The sequence below is a fragment of the Hippocampus comes genome, unplaced genomic scaffold, assembly GCF_001891065.2.
Source record: "Hippocampus comes isolate QL1 unplaced genomic scaffold, H_comes_QL1_v1.1 scaffold137, whole genome shotgun sequence".
NCBI lineage: Eukaryota > Metazoa > Chordata > Actinopteri > Syngnathiformes > Syngnathidae > Hippocampus > Hippocampus comes.
The window spans coordinates 765,756-778,241 of NW_017806002.1; the positions used below are offsets into that span (position 1 = coordinate 765,756).

Genomic DNA, 12,486 nt, shown 5'->3' on the forward strand with positions numbered 1-12,486 from the left:
TACTTTGATGTACAAGTGGCCCAAATTTTGCCCCCCACTTTTTCGGGTACAAGACATCGCTTGCATTTTCTTCCCATACTGTACGGACCGATCGACTTATTACCAAGATACGCCGTGAACCGTGACTTTTGGTGTAGCATTACACCTCGAGCTATTACACACTTGGTTTCACTGTTATAACCCCCCCCTCCCCGTTTGAAATTAACCTTCATGGATGAACAGTAATACTTGCACAAAGCACTTGAACTTATTGTAAAAGACATGTACAGATAAATGTCATTTCGACTTGGAGCAACATCGTGTGAAGATGAGCCTGATGGAAGCTCAGGAAATGTGAGCCTCGCCCTTGGGAACGACCAGTTCTGTGCATGCGTGTGTGCGTGTCCTACCTGGATCTCCTCATAGGCCTCGTCAATGGTGGTAACCTGATGCTGCTCGTGGAGCGCCGGCTCGTCGCAGAAAAAGCACACCAGGCTCTTGTCGGTGAGGCAGAAGAGTTTGACCTTCTCGTGGTCCTTGCAGGGGTACGAGCTGCGCTGAGCGTTGAGGATGGCGTCAAGCGGAAAGGCTGAGTAGCGCTCCACGATGTTGGACAGCTTGAGGCTGGGCGACAACAGCGGGTCGGCAAAGGTGCGCCGGCACTCGGGGCAGTCACGCGCGCCGTGCGGCTCCTGCCTGCTCCAGTGCTCGGTGATGCACTTGCGGCAGAAGTAGTGCTCGCACCCGAAGCTGACCGGATCCTGGTAGATGCTGAGGCAGATGGAACACAGGAGCTCGTCCTTCAGCCAGCAAGCCATTTGCGAAAAAAAAAGGGGAACGTCGCACCACACTATGGCACGCTTTAATCCTCAGTTGTGTAGGTCATTGCCATGGGAGAGGAACAATTTGGAATCCTTTGGTTTGGTTTTTTTTTCTTTAAATCTCTGTTCAAAGACAAGAAAGAAATCATTAACCACGGCACCATTTTTGGTTAAACATTACCTCCAGTTAAAATGCAGTGTCATGTCAAATGTCACTGTGTCATTTTTCAGCAGCATGCGATCGTGTTCAGTTGGAATTCTACACCGTAATCCAGCCTGTAACCTGGCACTAAATTCAACAAAGAAGAGGAACATGATACAATAAAGGACAATAATGGAGGACATTTGGTGTTCTTGTAGGCTCTTCCAATGAGCAAATCAAAGAAACTCTTTGTCCTCTCAGACATACACAATTCATGTGTTTGACAGTGGCACACTGTGCGCTAAGTGCAGTGTGAAAAGGCCTTTGCAATGGACCTCCGTATATTTGCAGAGAATCTGAACTCGTACATCAAAGCAGTCGCACCACAAGGCGCCACTGTACATCGTTACATTGCATTACTCCAGTGTCAATTATCCGCAATACTTCAATGCTCGTGATCAGCCTCCGTCCCTATCCCCAAAAATAGCTGCTCTTCACTGGCGGTAACCCATTAAATTCAGTAAATTATTGGTTAAATGGTGTATTGTCAATAACAATATTAAATAAAATAAAAAATACGAATACTTTTTGTTAAATAGATGATTAAAGAATCATAATCAAAATGATTACAAATAAATTAAAGACTCACAATTCAAGGCAGGGTAAGAAAGGACAGGAGTTCATCAGGGGAAATGAGCCAGGAATAAACCTCGTTATGAAATGAGAACGATTTAAAATGCTTACCTACCTGTTTACATGCATTTTTAATTACAACTGTCCAAATTCAACTTGCAGAAGCCAACTGACGAGCACTTGCAGTGTCTCTGCTACTCCCTGGCGGGGTCGCTATATATAATAAACCTGAAGTCTCTTTTTCGTGGAGTTTATTATCTTTGCTAAATCAAAGAATGGCACGCGCAGGGGAAAAAATTCTGGGTCACTTGTTCGGCTTTTGTGCGGCTTGTTCGCTAGTAAACCAGATTTGTCAACACAAGCGAGCACGGCCAGCAGCAACAGCGGCAAAGGGGGAAGGAGATGAGACCGGACAGACGCCTTTAATTAAATAGTCCTTTAACAAGCAACACGTGAAGCCGGAAACCTGAAGAGGTCGCACTAAGGATTAAATACAATGTCAATTCGACTGTTAATATTGGAATAACCCGAAAAAACACAGATAATATTTGCCTTACCAGAGGATATTGAAAGACATCGACAGCTTCTCCGAGGCAAGTCTCCACCAGGAAGGAGAGCAACACACAGCGGCAACAGGCGCAACCAACTGGTCGCAAAGACGAGGGGTGGTCATGGGGCAAATGTATTACTAGGACATTAATAGCTCAAAAATTACTGTTAAAAACACACGGCATTCAAATTATGCATTTTAAAGTAAATTTGCCACGGAATTGTCCTTGTGAAATAATGCAATTCAAACCTTATTCTCCTATCACCCCCGAATATTTGAACATTCCAGATTTCCTCCAGGTTCCCTTCAGGTTTGTTGGTAAGAAAAATTAAACGTAGTGACACAGGCGAGCTCAAATTTATCACGTCGAAGCAGCGTTTTAACTTTTAAGACAGTTGGGTTGAGATGTACAAGAGGCAATTGAACGTTTTTCATGTGCTTTATTCGTCACAAAGACTGCTGGTTGTGCTTTCATCCAGCAAGTGGCAGCATCGTCATACCAAAACCGCATTTAAAGGGACAACGTGCGCGTGCGTTGCAAGGGGGGCGGGGTTTGTATTCACGTCGATGGCTCTTTGGGGTGCCTGTCCACCCATAAACTTTGAAATTAAAAATTCCAAGTTAAACATGAGTTTCTGAAAAAACATTCTTCACTGTCCTGCACCCAACTGTGATAAAACACCTAAGATAATTCACACAATACTGAACAATACAATACATCCTGATTTATATCGCGCTTTCACAACAGCTGCAGATGTAACAAAGTGCTTTACAAAACATTTAACATAAAACGAAATAACAAACACAGCACATAACATAAAAACACGGACAGTCGTGCAATCTTAACCACTGTTCCCTCATACGCTTTGTTGTTTGAAGCAGTTCTAGATGAAAGAGGAGAGAATCTAAGTGTCGTTTCAACAGTGTATCAGAGACGCCATGCTCAAAAAGTGCATCTGTCTGCTACAAGCAAAATAAAAAAATAATAACCACTCGTAATGAGATTTTGCATTGTTGATTTATCGGTGATGGGTATTTGTGATCGGTGATGTGATGCTACAATGGAATAATTTATGGGCACGCACTTGAAGTTAAAAACCAGTGTTTGCTTTGTATGACCGGCAGGAAATAGGCTGCAAAGAATGTGTAATTCTTGATATTTGGGATATTTCAAGAAAAAATGAAGCAGCTGTGTTAATAAAACACCTGGGAACTGGGATAAATTGGGGTTGAGGATTTGCTTGTCTTCTTTAAAACAATGGGTTTACTGTCACCAGATATGCTCAACAAAATTAGACAAGGTGAGCTGGGGGCTGCACATTCACAGATTGAACACTATGAAAGCAGACTTCATGTACCTGTTTAATTGCTACATCCAAAAGAGTATTCCGGTGCCTGTTTAAGTGCTACATCCAAAAGAGTACTCCATTTATATACACACACACACACACACACACACACACACACACACACACACACACACACACACACAGTAAGGATAGTCTTTGTCTTCTATATGGCCTTGATCATAAGAGGTAAAAAATATTAGGCCCGACTATAGGCGTGTGCAAATCCCACTTTAGGAGGCGTTCACACATTTTATTCCATACTCTCCTGCTCAGGCAACTCTTTTTCTGCTTCCTGTTTTGGGATACTGAAAGACTCTTCCTCCTGTCCAAGGCGGAGCACAGAGTCGCCTGGGGTTGAGGGTGAGCCTCTGTCACCTATATTGAACGTGATATTGACATTGACATGCGGGCCGGCGCTCGCGGGGCACAAATGGACATTGGACCCTGACGGGGATTGCTGAGGTTGGCGAAGGGCTAAGGTCGAATGAAGGGCTCCAACGGACTCCTGGCTGCTGTGTGAAGAGCTGGCATCGTTGTCGTCGCCGCCATGGCCAGAATCACAACTGAGCTCCGTACACTGTAGCAAGCTGCTTTGTTCCCCTGGCGAGTTGGCCGCGAAGGAAAGCCGCAGAGTTTCGACCTGCAGCAGATGGAGGGAATCAGCATCTCGTTGTTTCGTGTCCGTTACAATGAGCCACAAGATGAGGATGACTCACTTCATTGCCACTCTCATGGCTTTCATTCGCGGTGTCTTTAGGACGACAGTTCGCTGTGCCTGACAGAGACAGAAGATCAAGAAATGTAATGCACCACATGGCTTGAATCATATGCTGACTAAGCAAGCACTGAATGCAGCATTGTAATACAACCAGTAAGTCTTTTTTTGTTTTACTTATTTTTCATTTTTTTTTTAAAATAAAATAGAGTATTTTGAAAAATCATTGACTAGAAGTGTTTTTAGTGGTTTTTATTTTTTGCAATTTCCAAATTGTTTTTCTTTTTAATTTTCATCAGGTTGATTTAATTCATATTTTTAGGCTGTTTTTGTTTTCATCATGTTTTTTATTTACAAAATGAGTTATTGAGTTTAACTTCTTAAACATTTATAGTTTTTGCTGCAGTTACGGTAATTATTATTTTTAGTATTTTTCCAAGTGTTTTATTTTCTGAAATTGTAGTTTTTAATAATTTAGTGGTTCTCAAAAATGTTCCGCAAAGCATCACCTCCAAAAGAAATATTTGGCTCTGCAAGTACCAGCAAAATGACCCACATTAAAATGCAGCAGCGTAGTAGGCCCAAGTGTTCATAAAATCATGGCAGGTTTTACTCCTACAAAGTATATTTATTTATTTTACTCCTACAAAGTATATTTATTTAATACAATCGTATGCCACTGTAACACATTTAAACACTGACACTGTGCTTAAATATAGGATCATTAAAAAAAAAAAATTTAAATTAAAAAAAAAATCAATTCAAATTGTACAGCTAAATACTGGACCTAAATAAATGTTTGGAAACAAATTTTAAAGATCAAACTCAAATGTACATTGTATAGAAGGTAAATACTGTACCTAAATAAATGGTGGGAAACAAATTTTAGAGATTAAATCCAAATGTATTATACTGAAAAAGAACTGTATTTGAATGCAATGTGCTGGATTAAAAAAAAAACAAAACAAAAAAAAACGTTGAAGCCTCACAAAACAAACACCAAAAATGTGTGGAATTGCCATTTAGTGAACTATTTGCCAATATTGCACAGAAGCTTTCCTACAAGACAGTAAGTTGCCATTTCCTGTTCTTTAGTGAACATTTTGTGTCCCAAAAGAAAAGTCAAAGACAAAGCCCACTCTTTCACACTTGGTGCAGTTTATGAAAACACTCACTGTAGGAAGATGTTTGTAGAGTTACATTATCTGGCATTCTGTGGGTATTACTGGATTCATTTAGGGTATGGTATGTAAATTTGGAATTAGTGCATGTAATTGCTATTTAATTAATTGGATATTACTTAAGACAATAACTTTCCTAGGTCTCAATAAAGTGGTAATGTTCATTAGCCTTTTCTTCTTTGTCAGCAACGCTACCTTTCATAAGAAAACACAAGAAAGGCAAATAAGTACAGACCTTTGGTCCAGGTGGTTTTATAAAGGACCAGCAGGACGATGGCGACGATGATGAAAAACGTGACTGTGGCGACAATGCCGGAGACTGCTGCAACTGAGGTGAACAGAAAGAGGATGATTTTAAAGGGGACATATCATAGAAAATTCGCCGGGCTGTCAAAAGCCGTATGGTAAGCAGAGCTGCATTGAGTTTTGTTGGATGCACAGATTAGTGTTCGGTTTTTGATCAGCTCGCATACTGTACTGTTCTTACTGCTCAGTGAAGTTGTCATATTTGTGTTGGACACTTGAAAAACAAAATATTGCATTCATATATTTGTGATAGTCATAAGTAATTAAACGACTGTACGTAATGAAATAAAATTTTACGAATATTTTTGTTCTTTAATTATTTACAATAAATCAATTACATTTTTTAAAGCGATAAATTAAACATGGGCAAATGCATTTGAATTAACCAAATGTAGAGAAAAAAATTAATGCAAAAAAAAAAAAAAAGGCCAGGATTATTGATAATGCAGATGCTCGCGAGACTGAATTGGAGAGCGGCATGGACCGCATATGGTCTGGCTCACTTTCTTGAGACAGGGCTGCCCCCTAAATACAAGTTCTGGGCTTTCATTCTTGAACCTTAATGTATTTTGACAAAAGCATGACACACACACACATTATGAAATGTGTTCAATAATTAAATTGTGAAAACAAATTAAGTCTCCTTCAAATCACATTTACTGACCCAGTTCACCATCAACTCCTGTTTTTTGCGTCAGTGAGGATGACAGTGAAACCTCCAAAGTAGCCGGTCCAAAGAAAGGGTCCACGGTCCCTCCTGAGACCACGCTCGGTGGACTCGTAGTCGTAGTCTGATTGCGATGTCCGCTCGTCTGCGTGAGTGGCAGCGGGCCAGGCTCGCAAACCGTATCTGACGTAGTAGTGCCTGCTCTTAACACACGCCTTCCGTGACAGCTGCACACAAGAGTGATAAGTAAGCTGTGAAAGAGTCACGCATTGTCGTGATCACGTTCCGTTAGTGTCCAGCAAGTGGCAGAGGCGTTCCTGGTTTTCCTGCTGCGCACCAGTCTGGCATGAAGATTATTGGGACTATTTAAGGACCTCATAGACCCATGTCAAACTGGAGGATAATTTCGCCTCGTTCATTTGCATTTCGTCTCGATGCTCGCTCAATTTCTGGTTCTTGCCTTGATTTGTGTTTTGTCCTTTTTTTGGCTCTTGCCTTTGCTTATGTTGTTATTCAAGGCAGTAGTTCTTGGTGTGTTTAATGTATCCACGGTTTGTTCTCGACGCAGATTGGTCTTTAGTGTACTTTTGTTACAAGCTCTTTTCATTTTTTTTTCCTTGCTTTGTGCAAGCTCTTTTTTTTTCTCAGCATTATTCCCAGCTTATTGTCCGGCGTCATCATTTGTACTTTGTCAGCCTTGCGCCTATTTTTTGTAAATAAATATTTGTGTTTGATCAACTTTCCTGAGTCTACGTTTGTCGGGTCTGATTCTGTCCGGAACCTTCCTGACTGCCCGTCACACATAGCCAAGGGGGCTCTTCACTCACCTTGTATGATGCCGACAAGGCTCTGTTGCGGAGGACGTGTTGGAGAATGTCCCTTCAGGGCACCGTTTGCACTTGACGTTTGAGTGAGCCGTACCTGCAAAGCACAACACAACACCATCCGATCTACAATTTCTACTGGTGAAGAACTGCATCATCTTACTGAGAGATGCTTCTAATATTCTGGTTGCATGAAATGGCTACACTTCTATTTTTCATTTTATTTCATTGTATTTTAAAGTTGTTTTTTTTTTTAACAATCTGGTATATTTTAATCTTGAAATAAAGGTAGAAATATTTACAATAATTGGCTGCTACTATTTTCAAGTGTCTGGAATTTGTCACCATTTGACAATTTTTTTCGGTCACTTTTATTATCAACACAGAACTCAGACAATCATAAAAATTAAAATGAATGGACTTATATCTAATTGGCTATTGCTGTAATCCTATGCATATTTGCGGTTCACTAGTTACAAAGTCTGTTTATTTTTCTGTAGAATCTATCCCCACCAATAGGCTTAAAAACTCAAACCTATTTGTATTTTTGTGGCCGTTCTCATACGCGATGGCACCAAAGCCATCTAAACAGGCAAATCGTACATTCAGTAATTGCTTCAAGGATGTACAGTATGTTTAAGTGAAACATCTCAATATAGAGATAAGGTGTCCTTGAGTGTTTTGAAAGGTGCTTATCAATAAAATGCATTATTATTTTTATTATAAGCTTTGTAAGTCATGGAGGAGCGAGGTTTAGCCTGGGTTGCTGTGGAGAGTCTTTATAGCATGTTCATGTAAATGCACTCTTACGGTGCATTTTTTCCAAATCAAAGAATCTGTAAGGCAGTTAGTTTAAGAGCAATGTTGTCGAATTCATTTGTAACTATATTTAAATGTTGTGATGACATAGTTTGTGGTATAGTTACAATTTAAACTTTCATTTTTGGGTCATGTCAATTATGAATTATTTTATCTCTGCAGCAGGGCTGGGAACCCTATTACTGTATTCTCAAATACTCCCTTTTTTTTTTTTTTTTTTTTTTTTAACCCATGGCTAACACTAGCTCGATTGTATTTTGATGAGCGGCCCGTATGTAATGGATGTTTTGTCATGCACACAAAAAAATGGTGAGAATCATCACACCTAGCACAGAGACTCCATAACCAGCTCTGCAGGATGTGTGGGGTTGACAGGTAGTACAGTGTTGCTCATCAGATTCCATGATGCAGTACATGCCAGGTCGACACGCGCACTTGGACATGATGGTGGGGGAGCAGGCAATGGCAAACTGCAGGCCTTTGTCTTGTCGTACGCATTGAACGAGAAAAAAAAAAAACACTCAACAACCAAGTAAACAAATACAATATGGAGGACATTCGTAGCTACTCACGAGTTTTGCATTTAGCGCAAGGGAAGCAGTTTGGTGCATAGTTCCAGTTCTCCATGTACTGCTCACGTTCACACGGCTCACACACACTCTCTGATGTCCCGCTGCACTCGCGCTTCAGCCGGCACCCTTTTATAGACATGTGTGGTCCAAATGAACATCATTTGAATATAAAATACTGTACACCTAATTTAAATTTTGAAGTACCGGTACTATTAAAAATATTGTCATCTGTGTCTTTATAAAAAAAAAAAAAAAAAATCACCGCTATACACGATAATTGGAGCAAATGACTCGTATTATCTCATAGCTCATCAAGTGTGTGCATGTGTTTGTTACCCGGGGAAGGCATTCCAAAACTTACCAGGAGGACACTTTTTGCAGCACAGGCCCAAAGACTCCAACAAGTATTCTCGGTCCGGGTTGTTGCAGTTTTTATGAGAGTCTGCATGGTAGGGCAGTGATAACACCTGCTGGAAAGGACAAAATTCGTTTAAGTTCTGCAGCTTGCTGTCGACTGCAGACCTTTGCCAAGGCTGGACAATTGTCATTAAAATGTAAAGAAAATACCAAGAAATATGCTGTTTTTGCTCTTGTCGGGGTAATAAGACACAATAAAATAGGATGACAAAATTTCAACGATGGAAAAAATCCACAACTTCATTTAAATTAAAACACAACCGGCGCACCAGTATGCATTCTGCTTGGTATCTTAGGACGTGCAGTTAATGAAATGGGTCAGTAACTATTCGTTTGCTCCATTTTTATTGATCAGCACCACGCAAAAGCCATACAATCCTTTTAGAGAGTTTGTCTCTCAGTGTCGGCGGCAGTTACTATGTCAAGTCAGCCCACTGTTACATCACAATCTGGAAATAAAATCAGAATGGCTCGCTTGCAGACACATTTTTGAAAATAAGCTGACAGAGAGAAAACTATTTGGACAAGCAATTAAAAATAAATATTCCAAAATATTCCACCTAAAAAAATGGAAGAATAGAATCTCTGAAAGAATGTGCTCTAGAAGTGGGCACATTGAGAATGAACACCTGTTTTCAAATAACCTTATTCATCGTTTTTTGTAAAGCTAATGACCAATGACGCGGGAGGGGCTTGAAACAGTAGCACACCATCTTACAAAACCTAAAGGAACCGGCATAGAGGCAGCCTTTGTGCTTCACCTGAGGAGTCATTGTGAACTTTTATCGCCACCATCTCTGCTACCCGGGAAAAAAAATGCTCATGGCTATTTTTTGCTAACTTGCACCACAACAAAATACTGAAACATTTAGCTGACGAATGAACATGCTGACAGCAGCAAAAGAAATTTTCGTGTGACAGGAAGCTGAGGCGACAACCGAGAAGCCCTCCATTTCAGGAGTGCATTTTTTGTTTTTGGGCTGAATGTTGAAGCTCCCAAGACTCCATATTTAAAAGATAAGCAAGTGCATTCCTAACTTTAAAGTGGAGACCCGCAGTATTGAAATTGTCTTCATGACTAACTTAACCTGACAGCCAAAAGTACCTCATTTTTAACAAGTCCAAAAAGTAAAGCAAGTATTTCCTAAACCGTATTCTAAAACACAACAAACAAACTTGCAAAACATCCAAACAAAAGCAACACACCTTGAACGCGTGCACATCCAGCAAAATCACCAGCAGCACGAGTGCGTCCTTCATCGCGTCTCGTCGGAACGTTCGAGGGTTGGCAAAGTGGTGCAAAAACGTCTGCGGGTTCCTTGAAGTGATTGACTGGAGGAAGGAAATACTGTCAGGCTGCCACTCGCAAGCAGCCGCTCTCATGTTTGATCTCCCCTCAGCTCAACACACGAGTGTGTGGGGTAAAAATGGCACAAATCTCTGTTAAAATTGCCAGAACACAGCAAAGTGTAATATTGCAGTTAATCTCATACAGCAGTCATATATGAAGTTTGTGATTGCAAGTCTAAGCAAAAAAAAAAAATATATATATATTTTTTAATGCCAGAGTAACTGCTCATATATCAAATAACTTGAACATTGGATCACTCGTATCTCAAGGCAACCCTGTAAATGGATGTGGGACATCAGGGGCTGGAAAGTTTTGGGGTTTTTTTGTGGTCATTTTACAGGAAGTGCAAAATGGGTTACAATCAGAACTGTGTGTCGGATAGGCCAGCAGCACTCAGCGTTTGACTTGGTCGGTGCACTATTATGATGACTTGAGTCATCACTTCCTTTCGAAAAAGATGTTATATTCCTCACTTAACCTTTCAAACCGATTATTTCTTCAAATAGCAGCCGGTCTAATGGGAAGTAAATCTTCACGATCCTCCTATTTATATTCTAATTAGGTCATTTATCATTTGATTTGTGATTCAACTATACGGCAGTTAGCTGAGCAGTTAAACCCCCCGCCCCCGGCTGCTGCGCCTCCCTTGAAGTCATCTTTCCTCCTGTGAAAACTGCTGACATCATCAAGGATTTACAGCACATTTACTCAACTCAACTGTATTTATAGAGCATTTACAGTGCGTATCTCGATCAAAACGAGCCAATTTTGTCTCGCTATACAGGCCAACAGCGCAATCAAGGATGTTTTGCTCCACTTACATCTGTAGTGTATGTTGAGGGTTTTAAAAAAATGAAAATAAATTCCCCTCCCACTCTTTTGAGCATCTCCAAAGATCTTACACATAGACCCGCCGCCAAAGCCACATGACAGAAATTTGGTTATTTTTGTGCTGAGAATAGATTGTATCTTACAAACACACCCACACGTGCACACACACACACACACACACACACATTAATGTATGTTTCAACCCCTCCCCCTCTTTTGAGCATCTCCAAAGATCTTACACATAGACCCGCCGCCAAAGCCACATGACAGAAATTTGGTTATTTTTGTGCTGAGAATAGATTGTATCTTACAAAGACACCCACACGTGCACACACACACACACACACATTAATGTATGTTTCAAAATAAACTGCATCCCATGCACCAGTTTCAAAATGCCTCGACCCACTCTTATGAAATGTGCAAACCAAACAAAAAAAAAAACAAAAACCCACTGTGTAAAAAAAGTTTTTTTTCTGTCTTCCGTTCCCAGTTTCGTAACGCTCAGACGTTTTTGCTTCACATCCCTGAAGCTGCTGACACTCACTACAATGTTGGTCGCAACTAGGATTTTGGTTGCATTTTTAGTGCAGTTAACATCTTGTAGCTGCTTTAAATAATTCTCAACTTGATCTACTTTAAAACTACTTTCTTTAAAGTGAGAGAATGTAAGTTAGATGAACAGCTTAAAAATAATGATGATGGCATTCTATTTAGAGTGCCATCTCAGGTCAGTAACCTCGTTTCTGGCGAGATCACGTGACACAGGAAAAAGTCAGGAAAATTAGCACCTATTTGCAGTTATGCATTCACAACTTGACCAGTCTAAGTTCTGTATATATGACTTTTCATTTTAATGGTAATCTTGTAAAATAAGTTTGGAATATTAAAGCGTACAGGGATTTATAGTTGAAACTATTAATAAGATGTTGGGGGCAATTGATGACCTTCATAATCTACTTTAGGGATCTGGAACTCTGGTGAATCAGCCAGGGCACTTTCCAAGTTGTGTTAATACTGGCGCCTGTGCTAATGCTCATACATGGCAATGGCGAGTGATGAAAAAAGCTGAAGGGGCGTGGCCTGGACGGGGGCGTGGTTACTTACAAAAGTGGCACTAAACATGCTGAAGATGAAGTGTATTAAATTTACACAGTTTGAAAATTGAACAGAAAAAAATCCCAAGATCGCCACTATTCTTTCAAGTGAAAATTTGTGCAATTTTGCCTATGCATTCCTGGTGAGCACCAATATGTAACTCCAAATTTGCTGCTCAAAATCAAAACTAAAAAAGTAAACACATTCCCTGCCTTATTTAAGATTTGTTCA

General features: G+C 40.3%; 2 protein-coding genes across 4 annotated transcripts in view; both read right to left on the reverse strand.

Moving 5' to 3' along the window:
• Positions 1 to 2,904, reverse strand: part of trim62.1 (tripartite motif containing 62, tandem duplicate 1) — a 34,318-nt gene extending 31,414 nt beyond the window's left edge. The window contains exons 1-2 of the mRNA XM_019892419.1: positions 2,133 to 2,904; positions 390 to 923 (exon numbers count right to left, since the gene is read on the reverse strand). Coding sequence (XP_019747978.1) covers positions 390 to 797 — 408 coding nt within the window. The 5' untranslated portion in view covers positions 798 to 923; positions 2,133 to 2,904. The remainder of the gene's footprint in view (positions 1 to 389; positions 924 to 2,132) is intronic.
• Positions 2,905 to 3,124: 220 nt separating this feature from the next.
• tnfrsf1b (tumor necrosis factor receptor superfamily, member 1B) lies at positions 3,125 to 10,513 on the reverse strand. 3 transcript variants are annotated; one of them, XM_019892416.1, is made up of 9 exons: positions 10,182 to 10,513; positions 8,920 to 9,025; positions 8,559 to 8,684; positions 8,312 to 8,470; positions 7,171 to 7,264; positions 6,341 to 6,570; positions 5,606 to 5,698; positions 4,191 to 4,249; positions 3,125 to 4,114 (listed from the first exon to the last, which is right to left on the reverse strand). In XM_019892416.1, exons 1-9 carry the CDS (start codon positions 10,356 to 10,358, stop codon positions 3,725 to 3,727), a joined length of 1,434 nt encoding a protein of 477 aa, XP_019747975.1. In that variant the 5' UTR covers positions 10,359 to 10,513; the 3' UTR covers positions 3,125 to 3,724. The 3 variants fall into 3 exon arrangements, with proteins under 3 accessions (XP_019747975.1, XP_019747977.1, XP_019747974.1); XM_019892418.1 differs by having other exon boundaries at positions 4,191 to 4,243; positions 8,920 to 9,028; XM_019892415.1 differs by having other exon boundaries at positions 8,920 to 9,028.
• Positions 10,514 to 12,486: the final 1,973 nt, after the last annotated feature.

Bases quoted from the DNA above. Each gene is read 5' to 3' on its own strand.
- tnfrsf1b (XM_019892415.1), bottom strand. From the start codon at position 10,358: ATGAGAGCGGCTGCTTGCGAGTGGCAGCCTGACAGTATTTCCTTCCTC. The intron at 9,029-10,181 runs GTGTGTTGCTTT...TGTCCTTTCCAG, and splicing joins TGGATGTGCACGCGTTCAAG to CAGGTGTTATCACTGCCCTA. The intron at 4,250-5,605 runs GTCTGTACTTAT...TGTCTCTGTCAG, and splicing joins TAAAACCACCTGGACCAAAG to GCACAGCGAACTGTCGTCCT.